The sequence below is a fragment of the Sclerotinia sclerotiorum genome, genomic scaffold (genome assembly GCF_000146945.2).
Source record: "Sclerotinia sclerotiorum 1980 UF-70 scaffold_4 genomic scaffold, whole genome shotgun sequence".
NCBI classification, from domain to species: domain Eukaryota; kingdom Fungi; phylum Ascomycota; class Leotiomycetes; order Helotiales; family Sclerotiniaceae; genus Sclerotinia; species Sclerotinia sclerotiorum.
In genome coordinates, this window is record NW_001820832.1 from 810,934 (window position 1) to 837,690 (window position 26,757).

At 41.0% G+C, this 26,757-nt stretch overlaps 9 protein-coding genes across 9 annotated transcripts; 5 read left to right on the forward strand and 4 right to left on the reverse strand.

Annotated features, from left to right (window-relative positions):
- Window positions 1-228: 228 nt before the first annotated feature.
- Window positions 229-528, reverse strand: SS1G_03394 (predicted protein; the record flags this gene model as incomplete). The annotated part of the gene is made up of 1 exon (XM_001595255.1): window positions 229-528. The coding sequence occupies one exon, from the start codon at window positions 526-528 to the stop codon at window positions 229-231; it is 300 nt and encodes a 99-aa protein (XP_001595305.1).
- Window positions 529-2,111: 1,583 nt separating this feature from the next.
- SS1G_03395 (predicted protein) lies at window positions 2,112-3,455 on the forward strand (the record flags this gene model as incomplete). The annotated part of the gene is made up of 2 exons (XM_001595256.1): window positions 2,112-2,572; window positions 2,723-3,455. The coding sequence occupies 2 exons, from the start codon at window positions 2,112-2,114 to the stop codon at window positions 3,453-3,455; spliced, it is 1,194 nt and encodes a 397-aa protein (XP_001595306.1).
- Window positions 3,456-4,427: 972 nt separating this feature from the next.
- Window positions 4,428-5,703, forward strand: SS1G_03396 (predicted protein; the record flags this gene model as incomplete). The annotated part of the gene is made up of 4 exons (XM_001595257.1): window positions 4,428-4,456; window positions 4,510-4,609; window positions 5,206-5,326; window positions 5,444-5,703. 4 exons carry the CDS (start codon window positions 4,428-4,430, stop codon window positions 5,701-5,703), a joined length of 510 nt encoding a protein of 169 aa, XP_001595307.1.
- Window positions 5,704-7,282: 1,579 nt separating this feature from the next.
- SS1G_03397 (hypothetical protein) lies at window positions 7,283-7,891 on the forward strand (the record flags this gene model as incomplete). Its single annotated transcript, XM_001595258.1, has 1 exon — window positions 7,283-7,891. One exon carries the CDS (start codon window positions 7,283-7,285, stop codon window positions 7,889-7,891), a length of 609 nt encoding a protein of 202 aa, XP_001595308.1.
- Window positions 7,892-8,233: 342 nt separating this feature from the next.
- Window positions 8,234-8,800, forward strand: SS1G_03398 (hypothetical protein; the record flags this gene model as incomplete). Its single annotated transcript, XM_001595259.1, has 1 exon — window positions 8,234-8,800. One exon carries the CDS (start codon window positions 8,234-8,236, stop codon window positions 8,798-8,800), a length of 567 nt encoding a protein of 188 aa, XP_001595309.1.
- A 4,272-nt stretch (window positions 8,801-13,072) lies between these two features.
- Window positions 13,073-15,882, reverse strand: SS1G_03399 (hypothetical protein; the record flags this gene model as incomplete). The annotated part of the gene is made up of 4 exons (XM_001595260.1): window positions 13,073-13,086; window positions 13,262-15,364; window positions 15,420-15,593; window positions 15,702-15,882. 4 exons carry the CDS (start codon window positions 15,880-15,882, stop codon window positions 13,073-13,075), a joined length of 2,472 nt encoding a protein of 823 aa, XP_001595310.1.
- A 1,078-nt stretch (window positions 15,883-16,960) lies between these two features.
- Window positions 16,961-18,112, reverse strand: SS1G_03400 (predicted protein; the record flags this gene model as incomplete). Its single annotated transcript, XM_001595261.1, has 3 exons — window positions 16,961-17,333; window positions 17,483-17,510; window positions 18,043-18,112. The coding sequence occupies 3 exons, from the start codon at window positions 18,110-18,112 to the stop codon at window positions 16,961-16,963; spliced, it is 471 nt and encodes a 156-aa protein (XP_001595311.1).
- Window positions 18,113-20,614: 2,502 nt separating this feature from the next.
- SS1G_03401 (predicted protein) lies at window positions 20,615-24,108 on the forward strand (the record flags this gene model as incomplete). Its single annotated transcript, XM_001595262.1, has 2 exons — window positions 20,615-21,045; window positions 21,096-24,108. 2 exons carry the CDS (start codon window positions 20,615-20,617, stop codon window positions 24,106-24,108), a joined length of 3,444 nt encoding a protein of 1,147 aa, XP_001595312.1.
- Window positions 24,109-25,325: 1,217 nt separating this feature from the next.
- Window positions 25,326-26,051, reverse strand: SS1G_03402 (hypothetical protein; the record flags this gene model as incomplete). Its single annotated transcript, XM_001595263.1, has 1 exon — window positions 25,326-26,051. The coding sequence occupies one exon, from the start codon at window positions 26,049-26,051 to the stop codon at window positions 25,326-25,328; it is 726 nt and encodes a 241-aa protein (XP_001595313.1).
- Window positions 26,052-26,757: the final 706 nt, after the last annotated feature.

A 26,757-nucleotide genomic window follows, 5' to 3' on the forward strand; every position in this document is an offset into this window, starting at 1 on the left:
AGTTTGCTACTATAATCACAACGCGGTTTATCCGTAGACATTGCTTTACCAAGTTAAAAATCATCGTCCTGTATCCAGCTCCAAGGGATTGGGTTCGTGCTCTTCTCTCTACCATCTCTTGGGAATGTACCTTCGTTTGTTTTTAGGGCTGTATTCGGATTTGGAAGTATATTGGTACAGTTTACAGTGTCGTTTTGGAAATTGATTCTTCGGTTCCACTTTTTTTTGTCATGATTTATAGCCGGTAAGCTGATTTATGCTCATCAGCTTTTCTTTTTGGTTTGGGGAATGACGTCCCTGTGGAATGATGAGGGTGATAATTTTGAGAAGGATCAGGGCGAGATCTCTAAGGGCGCGGGTGATGACAGGTCCTAATGACACATTGTTGGGTGGAGACTTTGTGTAAATAGAGGCTGTATTTGAGTCTGATTGAGCGTTTGGTGCGAGACGTACCGAGGTGGATGACGTCGTAGATGTTATGGAGGATGGCGTTGCTGGAGCTGTAGCAGACGAAGTCAAAGAAGTCATGTTCAACATTTTCTCTGAAGTCGATATGAATCCCACCACTTATGAAGAAGAAACCACTTTTTGCTGCGAAAAGAGAAGTTGTTGAAATCGCTAAGTATAAGCCAGAACCTAGAAATGTTGCGCATGCATGTGATAATTATGGCGTATGCATCTTGTCCTTGAACACTAGAAATTCGGAATTCAGCCATGGGGCAGTCTACTTATTCTCGCTTTTGGCATGTTAAAGGAACTAGATAGCTTCAAATACTATATCTGAAACTGTCATTCAACCCTGAAGTTATTGGATCTGTGGAGGTGCTTGCTTCATTATGAAACCTGGCGCTGGAAGGCTGGATTTTTTTAATGCAGTTTTCTTTCTATGTGAGTGCAATACCTGCTTAGAGGAGATTTTTGGAGGTTGAGTGATGTGATGGTGGTGTGTTTAAGGAACTGGGTAGAAGATCTTTGAGTTTTTCCCGAAAGGGAGTGTTTGAGGAGATAGGTTTTGGGAGATGGGCTTTGCAGAAACTATTTAGTTATGGTGAAAATCCATTTAGGATTTTGGTGATAAGAAGAGTATAGGTCTCGATTTATCTTTCTTGATATATGATGTATGTTGTTCTTTGTGTATGACTCCTTGTGCAATTTAGAGATTAGAGGAGAGTAGAGTAGTAAGATGAGGAGAAGTATATGTTGATGAAGAAGGTAGGAGATGAGAAATCTAGACTATATATTATATAGTGCTGAGGGTTGATGTTCGTTAGATTTGTGCTGATTCTGGATTCTGGATTCTGGATACTTTGGACCTTAGCTATGTACTTGGCTGCTTCTTTTTGGCGACGGTGAGGGTTGACTATTTGTTTTTTCTTTGTTTGGTGAAGTTTTGGATGGTAACTTGGTGCTTTTATAGATATGTAGGTACGTAGAAGTTAATTTGAAATTATGTATTAGTGTGGATGTGGATGGGAAATCTTTATTGCTGTATATATCGATGTGTTCATGACGGGATATATATGTTAGGAAAGTTATGTATCTAACGGTTGGCAGTGGCAATGGACTGTAGTTACATTGCTGTGAAAGAAATACAGGTAGAAAAATAGCAATCTATCAGGCAAAGAGGAGTAGTTTCATAAATACTTATTACTGGAAACTTCCTCAACTTTGCTTTGTTATTCCATTTCAGTTAATTCCTGATCATTCATGATTCAACCACCGGTATGGAAACCTATACTCTGTTTGAAACTATTCTAGAAAGACAGAGAATATTTAATCATATGGATTCATAGAGTCAGCATTTATCAGGATGATTTTCGAATGTTCTTGTCCGAATTGTATTTTTAATGGATAATGTAATTTCCGCTACCTTCAGACCAACTGTTGGTTTCTGGTTATATCTCTTATCCATTGGTTAGCTGAAGTGACAACAACAACAACAAAAGAGAGACTTTTCCGAAGTGAATAATTATCACTGCGGCTAATTTAATATTTTGCTTTGCTTTGCATTCTAGTTTCTTAGCTTTATTTTATTTACCTACCTTGTTGTCTTTCTTGATCTTCAAAGATGTCAGCATAACATCCACAAGACATAACCTCAGATCGGAGAGATGTCTCGAAATATTCTGGTCTTTGCTTGGATAATAACCATTTATTTTATAAACCATGCCACGCCAAACAAGATTGCCCTCACTGGCTTAAAACCTCAAAGTCCCTCCCCGATACAAACATCCGTCTCAAAAGATATCCAAACCCCAACAACAAGTAATTCTCCCACAAAATCACCAGCGCCAACATCTCCTCCACGCAAAACCATCTCCCCCACTTTCCAAATCGCAAAACGGCAATCATACCCTGAATCCTGTGGAGATTATCAGATTCCCGGTTTCAGTCTGCAATTAGATCCTAGACAGACTTGTTTGGTGGATGAGAATGGGTTGATGTTTGGTGCCTGTGCCACGCGCATCTCGGATCCAAATAATTGTGGATGGGCGGAGGTTTGCGTGGATCATCATGCCTGTACGAGTAGTTGTGGGAGAACTTCTGTGCCTAATTTGAGTGTTACGACTTGGTATGTGAGCTTGCTATATCTTCTTTTATAAATCGCCAGTCTAGGATGAGATAAGGAGGAGCGAGAAAAGGAGGAAATCACAAATTACAGTGTGCAGCTTGAAATTTGACTGTACTTTGCTGACTCTGTGCTGACTTTTTGGGTTAACAGCGGTGGAAGTGGAGATGGAAATGATTATTGCGCCTTTTGGTATCTCGTGACAGAAACCTATATCTTTACATCTATTACATGTAGCGATCGACAAAGCTGGGAGACTTGGGATGCTACTTTGGTTACATCAATGTCTGTGAATCTCGCTACCTTATTTACTACTACTGCAGCCGCTTCCACATCTACATCTACATCTACACCAGCAAGTTCGAGCACATTAACTATCTCAGTTGCAAATATAAGCGGGGAAGGTAACAGTAGTACTGTCTACTCGAGTCCTCATAATAGCAATCATTCATTAGGAGCAATAATCGGGGGAGCAGTCGGTGGACTTGGTGCTGTCTTAATTTTGGCTGGCCTCGCCTGGTTCTTGCATCGCCGAATAGAGTCCAAAAAAAGAGCCAGCAGAGCTCTCGCATTCGATCCTGGACATTCTTCTTCTGATGACTCCGATCCACCCAATGTGATAGGCCCCCCTCTCGCCGATTCTACTCACCGCTTCGTCAGGTCGTCGAAGCTCACCGGAGGTCCTGGACAAGGATATCATGGGACGAGTTATATGGATAGTCCACTTGGGAGCCCGAATATTGACGGTAGTATTCATAATGGCGGACTTCGCACTTCAATGGTTACAATACCAGGTGGTGCACCAAGTGTGCATAGCGCGTATGCTGATACTCCTGTGTATGAAATGCATGCCGATGCCATTGGACCTGCTGAATTACCAACATAAGCATCAACTGGCTTTTGCTTATGCATCAATACGAAGTTGGGTAATATTGCATATAGACTTTTTCGAGAGATGTCTACATGGAGCTTTTCGCAAAATAGAACTTGTCAAAGGACATCCGGGAGTCTTTCGAAAAGTTCACAGTTGGAGTTTAGAAGGTCTCATGGTGAAATGAAAATGGCATATAATTTCTTTTTGAGATGGCTTCGAAGTTAGGAGATGATAGATTCGAACAATTCTTGGAATTTTTTCAGGTTATCCAGAGTCTTCTCCACGGAGTCGTCTTGTTGGACAATCTGATAATATAGATTTCAGTTTTTCCTAGATAATTAGATAATATGAAACAATAAATAATTAGGGTTTATTAACTCGAAATACCTATAGAACCTACATGCAATTCCAAGACCGGTTTTCTGAGAGTGAAAGAACGATTGAGCACATATATATAAGGTCCGAGGTTCATGATCCAGGTACTCATGTATTCCAATATCTACCCCTCCGCCGCTCTGCCGCTCTGCCCCTCCATCTTGCACGTGATGATAGAAAAATCTACCCCGCCACTCTCCAAAACCTTATCTTTCCATTTCCTTATCTAGAAATAAGACTGCAACGCCACAGTTGTAAAATCTGGACCGCTTTTCTTTCTTTCTCAGGGAGCCAGTGAAAACTTGAATTGTACCTACTGAAACTTTTGCGAGAGCCAAAGCAGTTGACATGTGCAATTGTTCCCACAAGAACCCACTGATCTGCGAAGAAGGAAGCTTGTGATAGCCTTGTGATTTCTAGCTATCTTCTACTACGGAAACAAATTCAAATCAAAGCAAAAGAGGGTTCGAACTCTGAGTAGATCCCAACTAGACAGGCTAGGACGGGTAAGATTCAGCAGAATCAGACCATTCTTACATACATCACTAACCTGATTAGCAAGGAAATGACAGACTAGTTCCTTTTATGATCAATTCAAAGTAACCAAATATGGACTGGGGAACTTTCGCCAAGAAGGGGTATTCTTTTGACGTTGCATCTCATCAGATAATTTGTACAACATAAACACTAGAAACGATAAAACTGTAACGTCACACAGATACGAGGAAAGGGAAAGAGAGAAACCTTTGAACAAACTTACAATCGGAATTGAGATCCCGAGGGTTGGATGGGTTAGTTTTCAGGTCACGCATACAAAAGAAGCCAATTCAGAGAACAAAGAATCGGATCTTGGTTCTGAGCAGATTTGTGACCTTGGTTGTCACAAATATCGACAATATATTCCCCGGCGAGACCTTGGAATAATCACCAACTGGTGATACATCAACAAGAGAGTTGGAAGGTCTTTTGACTTAAAAGCATAATAGGAGCAGAAACATCATCATCATCGTTCTGACATCCTCGGGTTCACAAACGATAAGCAGCATTTTTGATTCACACCATACCGACGTTTATGCCTCCTCACAATTCAATTGACATTGTGACTAGTTCGAATTCTACACAGGAACCAAAAAGCGCCACCACTCGATGGGCACGAGACTATTCGGAAATTAGAATTCGTTGAGAAGTATTTTGGTCACAAAGAAAATTCTCCTCTCCAAATCTGCGAAGACATCTCGATAAACAAACTCCGATTTTGCTGGTATTCACCACTTTATCTTCATATTCAAATTGAAATCCAAGAGCAACAAACACCCAAAGCATCAAATCAATCTGTTGACAATTGAAACAAAGTCGCCATCGGACCTTTGAATACTTACAGGTCTAGGATCGAAAGTCTGCACTCTCCATAAAGCCGCCTGATACAGCTTCACCTTCACTATCCACGCAGAAAAGTCTCTTTACCATCTTCACATTCAAAGAGGAGTCTATCAAAGCTTTAAGCCTGCGTACGATGTTCCTACAGAAGCTTCGATCATTTTCCTTTCCATCAAATCCAAAAATTACTCGCGATGACGACAAGAAACATCATCGACGTCGCAAGTCACTAAGAACTCCGAATTCAGAACACAGAAATCCTCTATCACCATCTACAACCAATTCTACCAAAGATTCTCATACTTCTCAAAGGAAAACGAATATATGTGCAGAAGCTACAGACATAATTAAGGAGAACAATGGAGAGGAAGAGAATCAAGAAGGACGAGATTTCAGGGAATATTTAGAAAAGTGTCGAAAGGCAGAAGAGGCGGAGGAAAGGAAGAGGAAGAAGATGGCAGAAAAGAGGAAGGAGGTTAATTTGAGCCCGTGGGCTAGGAGGATGTAAGATTGAGGAAGGGAGGAAGTGAGTCAGAGACTTACTTTCTTTTTTCGGAGTGAGGGAAAAGAAAGTCGAGTTCCGAGACAGCTTGATACACAACACACGATGCTACACGTAGATAAGATGGGGAACGACGACACAGCGAATGAGATATTCCTCGGGCAATCCCTCAGTAGATTCCGGAGAACGAGACACGAAGAAAACACAGATCCTTCTCGCCACTTGACTCTGCTCCACTCGGATGATATTACTTTGGCACAATTCAGGGACGACTGCAAAAAAGACTTTACGAACTTCGAATCCCACCAACAACCAGAACAACAACCATCAAATGTACTACTACACTTGAGCTTGAAGCGCTACCTCCACCTCTCAGCTTACATCTACCCATAAGAAGCATCACCTTCCCCAACAATAGACGACATAAACGACAACAGTACTCCGTACTCACGACGGCATGATATCCACATTTCATTTCTCTTAGCCAGCGTCTTTTCTACTTCAACAGATACCCTTCAATATTTTTCATAGCTTAATTTTTCGTTCTTTATCGCTTTGCGACCCGAGATTGAGATATATTAGAATTAGATATGTTTCCGTAACGTGTATTGTATTTCGAGATATCCAATCAATAATATTCGTAATTCAACACTGGAGAATTTTCTTACAGATATAGGAATACCTTGTATGAGTACCATCCTGAAATCAAAATCAAAACCAAAGTCAAAACTTAGAATCTAGAATCTCTATTTGAGAATTTAGATATATATGTATACACAATCTAGAGCTAATTACCCAGGAAAATAATTTGAGAACGAGTACGTTGGCTTAAAGTTATACACCTAGGTACATATATAGGTAACTATAAGGTGGAGTAGATATCTTGGCAGTTTGTTTCGGCGTATTATCTGGAGGTTACCCTGGAATACATATGTACGGAGTAGGTAATCTTCATATGGCGAATATTTTTTGCATATTGCGTGCTCTTTCTTCGGCTCGTTCATTTTATGTTTGTATATATGATGGAGTACTTGTATATTTGTATATTTGTATGTTTGTATGTTTGTACGTATTACTGATATGGATTATATGGATTATAAATGGAGATTTGAATATGTGTACGGGTGTGTGTGTTATATATATATATATATATATATTAGATTGTGGACTTTTTCGAATCTTTTATTTTATTTTAGTTTAGTTTTTATGGAATGAGGTGGAGTGGAGTGGGGTGGGGTGGAGTTTGTGTGTAGTGATATGTTTGGGTTTGTGTTTGGGTTTGTTGCATGAGAGTGTATATGTGAGGTTATAACATTGTTTACTTGTATTTTAGTTATCATTATTTTATTTTCTAATCTATAACGTAATTTATCACCGAGTGGGCCATATCACCGAGTGGGCCACTTTCACCTCAATTCACACTCTTCATATTCAACACACGTTTTATCAACCATTTATTATGCAATCTACAAATAAAGAAGCACGTTTACTCTTAGCTATCGAAGCTTTTCAAAAAGATAAAAAACTAAGCATTCGGAAGGCTGCTCAACTATATAATATACCTCGCACAACGATCAGCCACAGAATGGATGGTTTAACTCCACGTACAGAAACTCGAGCGAATTGCTATAAGATTACACAATTGGAAGAGAAAGTGATTGTTGAATACATACTTGATATGGATCGAAGAGGATTTCCACCTAAAATCAAGGGTGTAGAAGATATGGCGAATTATATTCTTGAATCAAGAAATGCGAAGAAAGTTGGAAAGCTCTGGGCTCATCGATTCGTAAAGCATTATACAGAATTAAAGATATGTTTTAGTCGTGTTTATGATTTTCAAAGAGCTCTCTACGAAGACCCTAAGCTTCTTGAGGAGTGGTTTCAATTGATATCGAATATACAAGCAAAATATGGTATTCTGGATTGCGATTTCTATAATTTCGACGAAACAGGCTTTATGATAAGGATTATAAGTGCTGCAATGGTTGTAACTGATGCTGAACGACGAGGCAGAGGTAAAGCAGTACAACCAGGCAATCGAGAATGGGCTACAGCAATTATATGTGGTAATAGGGAGGGTGAAACTATACTTCCATTTCTGGTAGTTCAAGGACAAATCCATCTTTCCAATTGGTACACCGAAACCGATTTTCCTGCGGATTGGGCTATCAAACCTACTTCCAATAGATAAACGAATAATGAGACAGGATTAGAATAGTTAAAGCATTTCGATAAATATACGATTCATCGAAGAAAGGGCAAATATCGAATGTTAGTATTAGATGGATACGAAAGTCATGAATCAATATCTTTTCAATTATATTGCAAGGCAAATGATATTATATATATAAGATTACTATCGTATTCAAGTCATTTAACTCAATTACTTAATGTTGGATGTTTTAGTGTCCTAAAACATTTGTATGGTTGTCAAATTGATGGATTTATCAAGGCATATATCAATCATATCTTCAAGATTGAATTCTTTATAGCTTTTAAAGCTGTATATCAAGAATCAATTACAGTTCAGAATATGAAAGCTGGGTTTCGAGAAACTGGATTAATACCATTTAATCCCGAAGCTGTACTCTCAAAATTAGATATTCGAATTCATACACCTACTCCTCCTTCTTTCGATTTGGATCTTTGGATCTCTCAAACCCCTCACAATCCAACTGAAGCTCTTTCTCAATCAACTTTAGTAAAATCTCGAATATCTCGTCATCAATCAAGCTCTCCTACACCTATATTCAAAACTGTACTAGCTTTAACTAAAGGCATAGAAAGATTGGCACATGAAAATACACTTTTAAGTGCAGAAAACCGTACACTTCGGAAGGCAAATAAAGCATTAAGCAAACATCGACATGCAAAAAAAACTCAATTACAGCAAGGAGGAGTACTTACTAGACAAGAAGCTATGGATATATTATCTCAGCAAGAGGTTGATATTCAGATTCAACGCGACGAGCGTCAAAATGGGGGGAATTCTAATGGGGAAGCATCTTCTAGTAGATGCTATAGTAAGTGTGGAAAGCCAGGTCATAATTCAAGAACTTGTCAAATCAATATAATAGATCCTAGATTATTAGATTCCTAATAGTTTCAATCAATTGATTCAATTGTTGTTGAATAATATGTACTTGAAAGTGTAAATTGAGGTGAAAGTGGCCCACTCGGTGATATGGCCCACTCGGTGATAAATTACGTTATATCTTTATATAATTATAAGACGTTTTTAAAGCCCTTCTTTTTGGACAGCGGGTAAACAGGGAGGGGGATATTCTTCATTGGGAAGAGAGGATATAATTGTGACGGAAAAGTCGTAAACGGAGTCAATTCAATTACTTAGAATCTAAAACTAAAGAACTAAGAAGATTCTAAGTAAGGTCTTTATATAAAGGGCTAGTGCACGTGAGCCACTAGTGGGTAACAACCGTCACGTAACAATAATTTATTTTATATATTTTATTATATCTCCTTGTCTTCTTGTTATCTTATCCTCTATTTTTTTATTCTTTATTTATTCTACTTCCTCTTTCTATCTCCCTCTCTCTCTATACACATACTATTTACACATACTAAATACACAAAACCCATCCACAAAACCTCCTCACATACAATCCCCAAACCATCTCCAACCTAAGTAAAATTAGATACAGATCATAAGGATCTCAGCTCAGCTTGCATCATCTTTATCTATAGATTTGTATATTGAGAAAAACTCTTGCTTTATAAGAGTTACCACTACGAGAGCACGATATCAACTGATATGCGTACGATACCATGGTCTATTAATATGAGGATGTGGATGTGGTAAAATGTTCATGGTTATGTGATTCGTCTCTTGGTATTTCTTGGTATATATATCTATTAGGTAGGTAGGTAGGTAGGTAGGTGAGAGTGAATTAGAGATTATAGAATGATGGTCTGTTTTCTTTGTGGGGATTGTCGTGTGCGCTGGTGATTGAGGTCGAGGTTGCTCGAGTAGTTGGGATTTTTCCGGGTTTGTTTTTTCGTTGGAGGGTTGGGGGATTGTTGATGAGGGGTCTTTTCTTTTCTTTGGTGTGTGTGATATAGATCTCTCATACAACAGTAAAATGATATCTTAATTCTCTGGGAGCCTTCACTCCTTTTTCCAATTTTCTCCTCAGCCGGGAAATCAGTGTATTTCTCTCGGTTATCGTAGATCCCTCGCCCCCCTAGGACCCGGAATGCTTAATGTAATCCGAGTTAGTTTATGTAATCTTACATTTATAGGAATTCCGAGAGGTATCTGGTAAATCCAGGGACTGACTACTGGTCGGGCAAATCATGTATCGATTTGAGCTGATCATTTAGATCTATATGCATTTTTCAGATAGATCCCTAGTAAGGGGTAGCTCTTAAATTACAGACTGAAGGAAATCATAGAGCAAATGAACTAAGAGGAGAGAGAACGTATTCGAAATAATTCTGTAACTTAATCATAAAGTTAAACAAAATAGCAGAAACTGAGTAGAACATTTAAAACCGAATGATCATGATAAAACTTGTATACAGAATCTGTTGGTACGAGAAGGATACGGAAGACGTAGCACCCACGGATTACGTAGGTCCTGTATGTCTAATTGTATTCTGTCTAAAGAGCTAGCTACATATTGAAAGTAGTAAGTCTTATATAGACTTACTAAAAGAGCTAGTCTCTTTCGCGTTCGCTTAGTTCTTTATTACAGTAGTAATTGAATTGAAGTCATTCACTTCGTTCACACAGAATCTATATCAGAAATAACTATATAAGACATTTTACCTAGTACTGACAAACTCACTACTCGAGAACACCGCCGTATTCCTCAGATTTGTGTATATGTAAATAGATCTATCTAGAATATATATATAATTGAGACTCCCTACATGTAAGATTCATGCATTTAAAACTTATATATACAAGATTCATACATATAGGGACTTACATATATATCTAACACGATCATAACATATCGTCTCATGTTGACCTCCTGGGATCTTGACAGCATATGCATATAAGGAGCAAACAAAACTCAACTTTTAATTCATTCTTTCCTTTTCGGTATACTGTTTGTTTGCTTTCAATATTTTGATTTCAAAGCACTTTAATTCCGAAGGCTGAATACCTAACCCTATTTCTTCATTTTTTGAATATATACTCGCAGCTTAACTGCTTAGCTAGAGAATCAATCAATTCAATCTGATGCTCTTTCTGGTCTCAAGAAACCCAATATCTCATCTGTGTATAACATCGTAACTCAGAGCTCATCTCTGTATTTCTGCTTTACATGTATAAGCTTACATTGGGAAGTACCTCGATTCGAAAACTTAGTCATTCATGATCATCAGATCTTATATTGATAATCTATAGATCAAGCACGGTACTGCATGCTATAATTGCAATACAGTTACACCACTAGATCATGTATCTCACGTTCGTTCTACAACCTCGTTCTACACATTTTACACACATGAAACCAGTTCGATCCACGCATTACCATCCCATCGCATTGCCATCTCCATCTCCATCTCCACGTCCATGTACCCCGAGATTCAAGATCCCAGATCCGAAGCCCGGGAACAAACCCCGATTTCCAAGTTCTTCCCACCCAAACACCTATCTAATTAATACCAGATCTCTGCTACAAACTTCAACCGGGGATAACGAAACATGAATTTTTGGTTCTTTATAGAGATGTGTTGTTTTATTCTTTGCTAGCTAGCTAGCTATATATCTATATTTACATATATGTATATATGTAATACAAAATAGCCAGCTATACATATACAACCCCTTAGAAACTTGACCAACATAAAACAAAAAAAAAACCATCCATCTCAAATCTAAAATCTAATTTGCATCGATCGAGCTCTCCACTCCGATCTCATCAAACCAACTGGTTCCTCTCCAAATACATTCAACACATGATCTTCCCTTTCAATTATCATTTCTTTCTACTCTATTCTGCCACAGATCTGGAGACGCATACACGGTAATAATCACTGGTTATTTAGACATCAACTTCGCTCTGCCTGTATATTACCATATTATTTCCAATACTATTACACTGAATTTGAACCATATCATGTTTTCAATCTTATTCTCAGCCTGCTTAGTCTGTTTATTCATCGTATCCCGTGATTTGCCATCAATAGTAGGTCAATCCTGTTATTCCGTCGCACGTATTACGCACACATATCATTATAATTATGTGGCACAAGATTGAGAATAGCAACCATCATCTTCTCGATACGGGAGGAAAAAAAAAGAGGAAAATCTATCTATTCCAAAGCCGGTTTATCAAGCTCATCTGGTTTCAAAAATCCACCGTCTCGTTGCAAGTTCTTTTTTCATAACACCTACATTATATCAATCATCCATCATCCACCACCTTGCTTCTTATTAATCGACTCCATCGAGATTTGAAACAAGATTCTCCGTCCCACAAATTACCCACCATGACACCTTTACCTTTGCCTGCTAGAGTTTAATAACAGGAAATTCATCATTTCAATTGATCGATTGGATATCTTGCTTGGTTGATATTCTTCTATACATACGGATATAAAAATCAAACCGAGTCCTCATCTTGATACATTTACTATCAGCCTAATACAACCAAGATAAAGCCAATATCAATATCCACAACGAAGGAGAAGACCAACCGAAAAGTCACGACTTCCAAATATAGCAACACTAAAACGCCTATTTCATCCCGAAAACGCCCCAAGACCTACCAAACGCCTCGCTAAAGAATCCATTTTCTTACTCTTCTCAGCCTCATTTCTGTTCAGTGTAGTCAAGTCACACAGGACCCGAGTACATACATCCTTTTGCCCAGACCAGTCCTAAAGTCGCCCAAAGCAAAAGCAACTAGCTGACCTCATATTTCCAATCAAATCCATTCATACATTCACCATGATTCCCAACATCAAAAGAAAGAAAGCGTTGTCTTCCTCTTCATTCTCATCATCCCTGCGAGAACGAGATCAGACTTCATCAAGCAGCCATAACCATCATCAACCCTTCCCCCAAACATCCCAATCCCAGCAGCAATACGAGCCATACAACTCTGAGCAAAATACTTATCGTCGCCGTCATCGCAACTCCTCAGTGACTAATTGGTCCATAACATCTACACTCCTTAACGAAGTATCTTCTTACCAACAACCATCTAGAACCTTGGGGAAAACCCACAACCATTTAGATCCAGATTCCTATGAAGCATTTATGCAAAATGCGTTGGAAGAGGAACACAGACGGGAAAGACACGAGCGAGCTGCGCGAAGAGCGAGTGATGCGTGGCAGCAGGGATTTAGAAGACCCGATGATGCTGGTGTGAGACGGTGGTTGCAGGGATGTGGGTTATCCAAGTAGGACTGTTAGTTTTGGTGTCATTCATTAGCATTATAGCATATATATCGTACAGATAACGAATCTCTTTTGTTTAAGATGGAACTGGGAGGAATGTGATGAGGCGTTTGGATGGAGATATACCCGTAATGAATAGCGAAGAGGATAGACAAATAAATAAATCACAGAAATCAAACTTACTCTCCCATTCCCAGTCCTTCATAACACCAACCCAATGCAATCTTCCTCTAACCGTCAACTCCTGATCCATCTCCTCGGTAATAAGACCTGCCGCCTGTCTCTGAGCTTGTAGTTCTCGAAATCCTCCTTGAGACGGTCCCGAAATACTATGTCTTTGTCTATTTCTCACCGGTGAAGCTCTCCTACTCTGCCCCCTATTCCCCATCTCATTCAAATTCAACAAATCAGAAAACGATACCTCCTCATTCCCAACCCCGTTGCCCATTTCCTCGTCAAACCTCCTCATACTGTCGCTCAAGCCACTATGCATTCCACCCATCCCCACTCTGCCTCCATTTTTCCTCATCAATTCTTGTTCCTTTTGTCTAGCAACTTCATCTCTTCTTCTCCATACTTCTTGCATGACTTCCCAGCAGCGATCAATATTCCCAATCCACATTCTTCTTCCCATACTTGCCCATCTCTCTTCAACCCAGTTTCTATCTTCGTCGTCTTTTGCTTCACAGCCTGCTGCTAGAAGGGGATATATTTGGACAATGACGAGACGACTACTGAGTGGTACAGTGGCTAAGAAAACCAGGACTTTCTTAGCCAGTTCCGCGCATGTTAGTGATGGAATTTCGGGGACAGCTTGATGTAAGTGAAGAAGAGTTGCATAACGATAGGCTTCAGCTGTTTGGAGGGCGTGCTGGATTTCAGAGGTTGGATCTTCTGGGGTCGAAAATGAGGTTGAAGGTTGCCATTGTTCAATTGCTTGCTTGAGTTCCATAGCTTGAGATACTATGGCTATGGAGTTTGACTTTGATTTCTGTACTTTGCGACAGAGATTCGCAGCGCGACCAATCAGGGGAAAAAGTGTTGCCGCGCTGCCCATCAGTGGGTCGATTTCCGACATTGTAGTGACGTCGGCGGAAGACGAAGAAAACGAAGAAGAGAGGTTATTGAGCGGAGAAAGAAGGTTTTCAAAATCCGTAGAATCTTCATCATCAATTGATGTCAATCTTGCAATAACATCCATATAAACCCAAGTATTGCAAAGAAACTTCAACCTAGCCAGATCATCACCCACAAGGCTTCTTTTATTGTGTTTGATGAGTGCTTGGTTAACCAATATTTTTGCGCCCCTGAGATGCTCAATTCCAGTAGAGATATGCTGATCCCATGACTCGGCAAATGCAAGAACTAGCGTTGTGGCGAGTGCAGTATCAGTGCGCATTTTTTCTATGCCTGTAGCGAGAGACCGAATACTACGACGCATGTGTTCCATGCCGTCGACACGAAGAGCAGGTTTTTCTTTCGAGGTATGAAAGGCGGTCATGGATGCGATAGCATGATACAATGCTGGGGAATCTCGCGCTAGAGGCCAAACTAATGTTCTCCATGGATTCTCAGTTGGACCATCCTTTACAGACAGAATGCCACATGTTTGCTTGTCAAATCTAAGCATCAGCATTTCTGGGCTTCCGGCCGGCACATCTGGTTGTCGATACATCGGACTGAAGCTTATGGGAGATGCAGTTGGAGATCTTGACAGAGGTTGAAAGGGACTCATGGCTAGCCACATATCAGCGTCAGATAATGGAGGATCTCGAATGATTTCCTCAATATCATCCTCAAGAGACGAATCATTCGTCATCTGAAACTGGCCCATATTTGGACTTGACATTGTCATACCCATCATAGGGGATGGCATAGAAATAGATGAACTCATGGAGACAGATGGCGGCCTTGCATTCAGCTCCGATCCAGGTTGTAATAGATCTAATAATCTTGGTGACTGTCCGGAAAAATTTGATCTTGTTGGTGTGACCAGGCCAGTGTCTTCAAACATACTACTTAGACTGCTTGTGACCGAATCTGCCTCGATGCGAGGTCGTTGAGGACCATCTTGACTAAAGGTAGGTGTGTTCATATCAAACATAGGAGAAAATCCCGAATGGAGCTCCGGAAGTGAAGTCGAAACATCAAAAGTTGCTGGAGAAGGTACGGCGGCATTGAAGAACGAGTCCTGCATCTGCGTATCCTCTCCATTAGGTGTACCAGTCGATCCATCCGAGGCTACTGGACTTGCAACTGTAGATTCGTCCACTAGTTTATCCAGGGCTATCGAAACTACAAATATTAGAGATATTCTTTGGAATCTGGTGTTTATATATACCTCTCTTTTTCGGTGCCGGCACTGCCGGCTTGTTTGTGAAAGTAGTCTCCTCGAATGGCCTCCATTTAAAATCCTTTTTATATCCTCCACATGTAACGCTTCTTTTATGACATTGCTGGCATGAAGGTTTTGTCTCATCGCATTTTAATCGTTTTGCCTTGCAAGTTATACAACCTATGTTGTAAGAAGTTTCAATCAGCACGCGAAGCTTGATGCGGGGCACGGAAGCTCTTATCAATCACAAAGATAAGAGATATGAAGACGAAGACATCTTGAGCTTACCATTCCGACTTTTCGATTGTTTGGGTTTGTTGATACCATTTTCTTTCTTTGAAGATTGAGAAGTCGATGGTCTCGAAGTCGATTGCTTTCTTTTTTTGGGTGGTGGGGGTGGTTCTGGTGCTGGCTTGAGGACTGGGGAGGAGAGAAATGCTGATGGAGAAGGTATTGTTATCGTCTCCATCTCAAAGAACTCTTAGGAATATACATCGATGAATGTGAAAATGATATTGGAAGATTGAATAGCAATATTCCACGGAAATCAAGTAAGAATCTAGAACGATACTCTCTGCAACTGCAAATGCAACCGCCACTGCAGGTGATGATGTTCTTCTTGATGTGTTGTTCAAAATGAGGATAGGAGTTTGATTCCATGGCTGAGTCGGAAATCTAACAGACCTTCAAAAAGGTGGAGGAGAACCTGAGATTTGCATTCATAGATAAATTGTCATCTGATTGGTGAGTACAATGAATGTGTCAGTTTGTGGAGAAACAGAGCGAAGTCGCTCGACAGGAGGTACATTATCGATACAGGGGTTTATAGCAGGTGATAGCGAGTGATACCCAACCAAAATGTAACCATCGGACATGAATTGCCTCGAATGATTGGAGAAGATGTTCGGGATAAGCTGGAGAAAAGAAACTCAAGAGTTGATATGGATGCTTCCTGATTAATAATAAGGTCCATCTACTCGCTCTCAAACATGCTGCATGGTCATCTCACATCCTACATAGCTTTTACAAAGCATTGATAGCAAATAATCTTTATCCTCATATATTTCTCTGGCCTCAATTGTATTTGAAAGTTTTGCAATTCTTTCCAGTTCGTATTTATGTCAATTGATCATTAGACCTACTATCGAATCTCTTCTCCTCCCTTACATACGTTGTGTATCTTTTTCGAAAAGAAGCGTGTAGGGCTAGACGGGGATCCATATTGTAGTGTCATGCTGATAGGCTGATGCATCAAGCAGTTTCCGAGGCTCGAGTAGATAAGTTGATAACGACGTGAGGAAAGTTCGTGTTATCGCCAGTGGGAAAATCTGGATTGTCTATCTATGGAACGGGCAGATTTCGGAGTTTCCAAGTGGTGATATGATGATGCATGAAAGGAAAATGAGAATATTGTGAAGTAATGAACTTACCAAGATAAAGTATATTTGTGCGAAATCATACCTATCGTGTTTACAGCGGCAAAAGTACAAACATTGGTGTGTGGTAACACCATAGGTGACGCCTGACCGTAACGTAAAAAGATGAGATTACAAACACTGACGACAACCTGGAGCAGGAAAAATTTCGAGAGTTTGGAAAGCAGTGTTGTGCTGCCGCAGTGAAGAGCATTTTTCATGCATTGATGCTTCCGAAGCCCTAAGGACTCTCGATTCGTCCAAAACCTGCAGCTGATTTAAACCGATATACATCCTGTGACTTAATGCGTGGTTCTTTCGTTCGAGGGATACTTCTATTGTGTTGTGTCCAAATCCATACGGGGTACAGATTATGCATGCAAGAAGTAAATATTCTTCCGCTGCCAGATCATTCTTCTTGTGAGTTGAAGGCCGTTTATGTACTTCCTTAGGTGCGACAGCTTGGTATAGCGAGCCTGAAGTCTTGTACAAGCAGAAAAAATCGCTGTTGTTCAATTTCATCAGGAAAAGGTGGTTGATTCACATGTTTTGAGGATTTGACCAGCTCCAGATCCTTCAACAGGCCCGCAGCTGAATGGTTGTTGGTAGTGAAAATCATTAGTTGAACGCGAGCTTAACAAGTGGTTGGCATACACAACGTGGCGTGTTGCTTTAGACTCAACTGTACTCCCGATTAGCAGATTGAGACGGTGCTCACGACAATCATACAACAATAACAGCTGAACTTTAATGCTTCGTTGTAAATTTATCATGAATTGTTCCAGAGCGCGTTCGAGGTACCGTAACACCGTTGAACTTTCGCTTCACTGTATGCAATCGTGTAGATCGTGACGTTAATGTGTCTCAGAAACGTTTAATTTATTCAAAAGCTGATAATGAGTTCCTCATTTTGTGGCCAGATTGCAGTGATCGAGATCCGCTGGAGCATTAAACTCATGTATTGGACTTTGCGTGTTAAGATATTTTGTGATATTTCGGGTTTCCATGCAATTTCTAGTTGGAGAGAATTCCCCGATGATCTACATAACTTTTCATCTCATCTCACAAATGATTACTTCGGGTTGTTCAACTTCTACGGAGGTAACTAGCAGCGATATCTAGAAATCTGCGCTATTTGAATGGTAAAATATCAACATACAATAGTTTTTAGGAAATTATTTGAATGCTCCCTAGTTGGATCGGTAGATACATACTCCGTACAGAGTATGGCTTGATGTTATGGACCGTGAGCTTATCGTTTACAAGGGGTAGGTAGCTACTCATTTCGGGCGCTAGGTGCTGCTTTCGCTTAGCTTCATCCAGATTGAAAACAGGATGAAGGGGTATCTGTGAATACACTATTGCTACTACAGAGAAATAGTCAATTTCACGAATTCTGGTCGTTGGCTTGCATTAACACGCTCCCCATTGCGCGTTCAAAGGTTGTTTGTAGCTCTAGTAATACAAATCCATGAATATCATTTGAGAATTTGGAAAGGAGACTGTTGATCAGTCAAGTCGTATGTATCTTCATAGCCCATAAGAACTAAATCTAAACCAGCAAATTGTCCAAAGGTGTCTCAAGTAGAGTCTGGCTCTGAGGGATAATGAAAAGTACGGAGCATATCTCGGTACTATTGAAAGAACTTCAGACTTGGCGATGATATGCGTATCATGTCTACCCGATGGACGGGGTTTCGCCTGCAAAACGACTCGCGATAAGACTCAATTTCAGGTCTCGTCCCGCGTTCTATAAGATGAATGAATACCAAGAATAGTTAAAGCATCATTTCAAGGAGAGCGACTTTTTCCGTTCCTTTACCACGTTTGATTTGTAGGAAAAACAGAAGCGCGCGACAGATAGAAGGATCATAATGCTTTAGGCAATCGATGAATATCGAAATTATATACTCAGCCGCAAGGATTCCTCATCTTGGTTGAACTTATCGCGATCGAAAAGTCTGAAAATAGCAAGTCAACGGTAAATATGGATCTTGTCACAACATGAATGGCGGTCTTCAAGCTTTTGAAAGTGGAGAGAATGAGTTTCCAGAATCCACCTGTACAGAGAAAAAAAAAAGAAGTTGTGCGGTTCTCCACTGATAAATTTGACGCGCCATGGGAGTGAGTGGTGGATGGGATAAATAGATCCTCATTCCTCAGCCACTCCGTGCGGGGCCAACCTCTTTAGTTCTTTAATTATCTTGAATCCCTGACAAAGTTGAGAAGGATTCGTTCATTAAAAATAATGCCACCAAAACTTATGCTGCTCGCTAATGCAAATGCATCAGCCAAGCCGATCTTGTTTCTATCCGTCGAGGTTTGAAGATTCCCATTGGATATATATCTCCACATTTAGCATACATTAGCTCACTTGTAACCTGGTCGTTCCTCTTGAATCCTTGACCACGACGACCAAGTATTTACCGCTCTAGAGAACGAGGCTATGATGTTCGAATATGTTGTGTTGGTGTGAGGATAGTGGTGAAGGACGACAATGGGATGATGAAGAATCAAATGAGAAGAAGTAGTTTGTAGCTTTGTGGAAATTGTCTAATATTGGGGAAGGCCGAGGGAACGTATGCGGGACACTCGATACTGTTGGAATGTACTGTGGAGTGAGAAAGTACGGAGTAGAGAAGATGGCCTGACGCTTCATGATCATTCTGTCTGTCGGGATGCTTGGTACAGCAGCCAGCTTACGCTATGGTGGATATGGATATGGATATGTCGCGGTAATAATTGCTTGCTCAATATCAACGATGATGATGTAAATATTAATTTACTGGATGCCATAAAGGACCACTAACAATTGATGTTTCGTCCGAGCACGAAAGTGGTCTCTTTTCCATGCTTAAAGCTTTAACTACTAGGTAATTGATGCATTATCGTGATCCGTGACATCGACCCATCGTATGTCCAAAGCTCGTTCTTTGCCCTCACCAGTCTACTTACTCCGTACGCCAGCCACCCCAAAAATCAAGATATTATCTCCTCATTCCGTTACTCAGACCGTCGTCAGCTTTGCGCATGTTCTGATGTAAACTCAGCCAACGATAATTGATTTTATACATACCGCCAGTGACACTTAACGATTCTGGGCCGCGAGTACAGAAATGGCCATACCCCGTACAGAGACAAATCGGTGATGTTGCATCTTTTTTTTTCTGCATCCCTCTGAAACACCATTCCAGCGCACTTTGAACCGTTCGAAATCCATGAAATCCATGAAATCCATGCACAAGTAGGTTGGCGCATAATTTTTATATTCACTTAACCCTAATGAAGCAATTTTCACATTTTAACCTGTTTTGTCCCTGATTTTCATTGGCAATGGTCGCATCTGCACTCCTCTTACTCCTCTAACTCCTCTAATAAATATCCTTGTGCCTTTTCAGAAATACCCCATTTCTATTTTACATGGCAATGGCAGTAGCTACGAAACCTTGTCAAGGCTTCTAACCAACAATTAATCCTTGAACAACCCCCTGTACTGCTCTCCAATGAATATCGTGCCTTCTTACCTTCGTATTGAGAATCCGAATATACAACAAGGCACATCGCCATTTATGTCCAAACCCTCGACCTCCTCTCCTTCCTCCTCCACCTTCTTCTAATCTAACGGCTGCAGAACTCTATCAAATCAATCTGCCCTAGATTGCACAACCCGGGATCTTGGTACATTATAATCTGAACGAAATGGAAGCAATATAACATACATCTTCAGATGTATAATAACTAAAGTTCAGCCTTCTCGACTTCAATTCTTGTTCCTCTGCAACAATCATGGGAAACGGCCAATCAGTACAGGGCCCAAGGCGGGGTAAGAAGTTATCGAAACCCAAAACTAAGCCTACTGGACCACCTCTATCGAACTCCAATAGCCCCAATCCGAGTCGTCGAAATTCCGTTAATGGAAAAGGCATTGTAGCTGCAGCTGCTTCAAAACTTCCTCATGGCAAGCTGGACAGTGTTCTTGAGAACGAATCTCTTGAACATATATCACAACCAACACCGAAGAAGAAGAAGAGAATGAGTATCTTTAGGTCAAAGAGCTCAAAAAAGGATATGGGGAACACTCAACTGGATGTTAATGTCAATAGTGTACCGAGTGTTCCACCACCAATGACTACACCCAGGTTTACAAGAAGTGATTCCTTAAACTCTGTTAGCGTCGAAGCAACAGAAGAAAAGCCTTGGGCTGCTCCAAATCCTAGGTAAGTCCTGTCCAGATGCTGCATATATAAAGTGCTCATTGAAATCTCAGAACATCTTTTCATCCTTCGCGAAAATCGCTACCACACGCCCCATTTGCATCGAATAATAATAATAATAATAATAATAGTAATAACCGACTTTCTCTCGTTTCTGAGGGGCTTTCTCCAAGACCAGATTCTATAAATATTGCAACGGGTTTGGCTGGGCAACATTTTGGAGAAATGGATTGGCAGTTGTCAGACCCATTTTGTCAAAGAACTCAATCAGATCCTGCGATATATGCTCCAATCCGCAGAAAATCTCTTCTCCAACATGGCGTAGCGACAAGACCCAGCATTACATCGAATCAGCAATCTTTCCAAAATCATATTCCTGCTTCATACCACAACATTGGAAAATGGTCAGCATCTCCTCTAACATTAAGGACAAATGTGGATAATGAAAATCCTGCGGCGCGTACTTCGACTCCCAATGACCTTGGCCATATTGGTTCATTTCAGCTTGGTTCATTGAGAATTACAAATGGTTCAGCAAGTCCTACACCTAGTGCCGATGAGAGAAGAGCCAGTCTCCCGCACAATGATCAACATATTGCTACTCTGAAAGCAAGCTCCAAAGTTCAAGGTATTGCTCATCGAAGCTATACTATCTCTGTTCCTGCAGAAGCTATGAAACGTCCTTGGGCACCAACTTTCCTAGAACCTTCTTCTGAAAACAGTTCTCATGAATCTCTGACCATCAAAATTCCAGATAATACATCTACTCTCAAATCTCCATTGTCACCCACTGATGTTCATTCTCTGACTCTTCCTCCTCAATTGAGCCCATTTTCTTTTGTTGAAAGTCCCATCGGATCTCCATCATTACAAGCTACGAGCAAGAACACTGCTGTAGATGACGATTTGTTTGAGATTGAAATGTCTACACCTACACTTGAGCCTTCTTCCAGTAATGATAATCGTTCATTTGACTCCGGTTATGGCCCGTCGCCTGCTACACCAGAACAACAAACGGACCGGATTCATGTTCCACGAGATATGATATTGAAACCACTGGCAAAGACAGACAGTGGATATAACTCATCTACATCCGAAAAGAACGCAGCCGCGAAAGTTTTGCCGACAAGGATATCTCTCAAGACAACGGAAGCACCACGTGCTCCAGCAAAAGAATCTCTGCCTCATAGTCTATCCCTGGCATACAGTGATGTCCCGAGCGACAATCAGTTCTTCAATCAATCACATGGCTCGGCCAATCACGCTATTCCTATGGTCAGTCCAGAAGCTCAGAAAACGACAAGATTGAACAATGTCTCTTCACCAAGTTTAGCTTACCAAGCTCAAATTCCACAGCAAACGCCAATGTATCATCGACAGAGCATGCCACTAGTTCCGCGTCAACCTCAAACCTTTGTTGCAGGCGAATCTCCAAGCTCGCAGTGGGAAATGCAGAGACAACGCCCACAATCTTATTACTCGGGCAGTCCGGGATTTACAGCGCAATCTCGATCACATAGTGAGAAGCACTTGCCTACTGCAGCTTCATATCAACATAGCGAAAAAGTGGATGAAATTATGGGATACAAAGCAATGCGGAGGGTCAGTTCGAAAGAAACCATTACCACGATCATGTCACTTGAGCCTGCTGAAATAGAGTCTACATACAATAGGCTGCACAATGCAATCCCTCCTATTCCTACATCCATCCCAGAGGAGGAATACCACGCTGGCTGGAAGCCACCAAACGTACGAAGACACTCTTGTGCTCCAGCAGCTCTGTCTACACCAAAAAATCGATACACATTACAACCGTATCACACCCCCACTTCCCTGAATACATATCCACAGGAAGACCAGACAGATTTTGAAAATCATGTCACATCTTTCGAGACAATCAAGAACAGTCTTGGGGGCTCTCCTTATGATTTGGCACTTACAGCAATGGAAAAGACACCTCCGAGGGCTGCGCCAAGAGGCACACCTGCACCAGGGACGACAAGCATGACTGCGCAACTGCAATCTACACACGTCAATCTCATTCGATCTCAATCTGAGGAACCTCCACTCTCGAGGCCTCATATCAACGAACACCAAGAATCTTACAACAAGCTTGTTGGCGGCAACCCATTCGATAATGATAGCACTGGACCGAACTCAAGGGCGACTTCCTCAGGCTCAACATTTACTCTTCGAGATTTACCGTCGCAAAGACGAACGCCCGAAGACGATGGAAAGAGATTATTCATAGCAAGAACTAGTAGGGTCAATAGTCCTCCACATGTTTCTTTCCAGACTCAACGAAGTTCCGTTCCGGTCCCTGCTCTGGGACAATTGGTTTTACCAAAAGTAAGATTTACATCTGTGGAACAATCTTTGCCACAGCCAGTGTCGCTAGAAAAGCAAATTTCTCCACAAAGAAAGCCGGTTACATCAGCGCCAACATCACATACTCCTCATACCATTCGAGAGGTAAGAAGCCAGACATCGGTAGCATCGGGGCAAGAACTCTGGTTTGATTCACCAGAAAAGCAAGACTTGCCTGCGCAACTTAAGATTGGTTACTCCGAAAGACCATGCAAGGTCAGATCTCAGATCGTTAGACCAGCTGCACAGTTCCATCGACCTATTCCCCCTCATCACTTCAGTTTTGATGTCCATAATAACTCGGGAAAGAGTTCAAGGACTGCGAGTGTGTATAGTGAAAAGGAATGGGAGATTCATGCGGGCGCATACGACCACACGTACGGTTCTTCTACTAATCTCCACGAGCTCTCTGGTGATACGCCGAAGAATGAATACGATGCACAATACGTAGAAGAACCCCAAACGATTCCAGAATTGGGGAATTCAACGCAAGATATGTTAGTACTAGATCGATATGCAGGAGGTCTGGGATACGGATTTGAGCCCAACTACGGAATAGGTGGGAGCGCGGGAACCAGAAACGGCGGGATGATGAATAAAGGAGGGAGAAAGGGGGTTGAGGTGTCTAAAGAGTGGGGTTTGGATTTTAGTGATGTGCCTATTATAATGCAGAGAGTACCAGTTGGAGCTGGTATTTAAGGAACAACGTATTCTTTATTCAAGCGGAAATAGTGAGGATCAATTGATTTGCACACCTGCGACACAGATTACGAACTTTACGGCTAGCATACCGACAGATATTTTCGAGTTTCCAAGTTTTTACATTAGATTGGACCAGGAAGGGCAACGAAAAATACAAAAGGAACGGAGTTAAATAAGCATTTATCTGGCTACTATCATTTCTATGGTTATACTTTTCTTTTGTACACGATTTCATTGGATTGGAGGATTTTGGAATGCTGCTGGGGCCTGGGGGATACAGTACATTTGGATGATGGATACCCAGATTTTCTTTTTGTCTCTTTACGTTTTTGGAAGCTTGCTATTTGAGCACAATAAGCGTGGCACTGGTTTGCTTTATTTTCGCATTGCATTGCATTAGTCGGTGAATAGAAGGTGCGTCGATACGAGGACTTCATTGATGAAGGGAGGCACCCCGAGGACTGAAAGGCAGAGAAAGATTGTTATGTATATTCGACCGCCATCAAGTGTAGATAGGTGTAAATATTGCTGGTTGAGAAACTTAGCTATTAGCGTTGATATCACACGTTACAAATACGTACAGCGATGACTTTTACTTTGACTTTGTGTCTTGGTTTGGTGAATGTGAATGTGAACAGTGAAATGTGAATTGTGATATATAATGTGAGGATTGGCAGATCAAATTTCATTACTCCGTATGTCGCCCCTTATTCTTTCCTATGAGTGTGGAAACTTGAGATAGACCATGGTGATCGATTGTCGAGAAAGAAAAGAATGCTACTCTGTATATCAACTGATATCATATTTCTATCTTTACTTTAATAAAGTCATGGGGAGAGTTTGAGTATAAGATGGACTGTGGATGGTGATTGTGATGCTTTGGCTGGGAATTCTGTGCTGGATTTGTTTGTGGAGGTGATGAGATGGGAATGAGGGGTTGAGAGGTTGGGGAATTGGGAGATTGGGAGATTGGGAGATTGGGAGATTTGAGAGAAGATGGTGGTGTGAATTTGGAGGAGAGTCGGATTGGAATTTCTGAATACCTTCTCACCACTTAGGATTTGTGAGGCGAGGAGCATATGCTCAAGTGTGAATTGAGTTGAGCATAGAACGATACTTTTATATCACAGATCTAATTTCGATGTCCTGATTTTGCTCATGCTCTGATAATGTTGCGATTAGACTTTATTGTACCTATTGAATGCTAACATACTTCATGAGGAAGTAGCCTTTACAACCTTCTCCGCCATCTCTGGCAAACTATCAGCCATAACATCCATCTCTGTATCATAAATCTCAATACACGACTCCTTCTCATACTCCGTACAATAAGCACCCTTAAACCCAACCTTCTTCGCAGCCGACACATCCCACATATGCGCAGCCGCAAACCATGCCTCATCACCGGGAGCAAATTTCTCCAACGCATTTCTATACGCCGCCAACGCCGGCTTAGCCACCCCAAAACTATCACACGATATGAAGTTTTCCGCAGGCATCTCCACACCCCCTCTGGAAAAATACCCTTGAACACGCTTCAAATCAGCCGTGGTCAATAACCACACTTTAAATCCTCCCTTCTTCAATATCTCAAAACACTCCTTCGCTCCTGCTCTCAACCGTAACTCAGAGTAACCCCTCACGCACGCCTTCATTTCCTCATCTGTACATAAAGCCCGCGGATCCTTAACCCCCGCAAACCATAACGTGCGGTAGAAGGTAGCTTCCAGAATGCCGTTGTATGACTTGTATCGTTCGGATATGGAGAGGAATGTGAATTCTAGCTCTGAAGCGGTCATCCAGCTGTAGCCAAAGAATTTGGCGGTGATGTTGTGAGCGCGGAGTTTGGGACCGATGGCTTGCTCGATTTGCGCGTGGTATTCGTCGAAAGATACGCAGGTGCCTACGATGTCGAAGACGATGTGTTTTTGGCCGCCCATTATGTGTTTATTTTGTATTTTGTGTTATAATGGTTTATTGCTTGTTGGGTTGGGATTGGAGCACTTTACATTGATTAATTATTGTTATGTTGGAGCTTTGTAGTTGTTGATTTGGAGTGAAGTGTAGAATGATCACGAGATGATAGGATTAGTTTGTTTGCGGGTGGATGATATCATTCGCACTTTTCCCTCCATCAACGTGTATGTATTTTCTACTAAACTGTAATTTCTATGACTCAAAAGTATATCATTCAATATCCGATACAGATAATGACAAGATACTCTAAATATTCTAGTTTAATCATATATCCCACCTACGTGTGCCTGATTGCGAATATGCACATGATTTGCATGCTATAATTCGCAATAAGCTTCCCCGCATTACCACCGTTTGCACTATCTCCGTACCGTACTCTCTCCAACCGCACAACTAACCAGCAAACGCAATCTAACCTATCCGAACTAATCCGAAATCCGAATATCCTTTGGGATAACTTATCTAAATCTATCTTAATGCAAAATTGATAATGAGAAGATCTTATCTCAATTTAATGCATACCCCTCATTCCTTTCTCCACAATCACTCTAGATAGATCTTGGTGTTCAAACCAACACTGAGGACAAAATAACCGATGATGAATATCCCATTTAATACTATCTTCTTATCTGTAGTACTCTGTGTCTTTTTATCATCACATCTTTTATT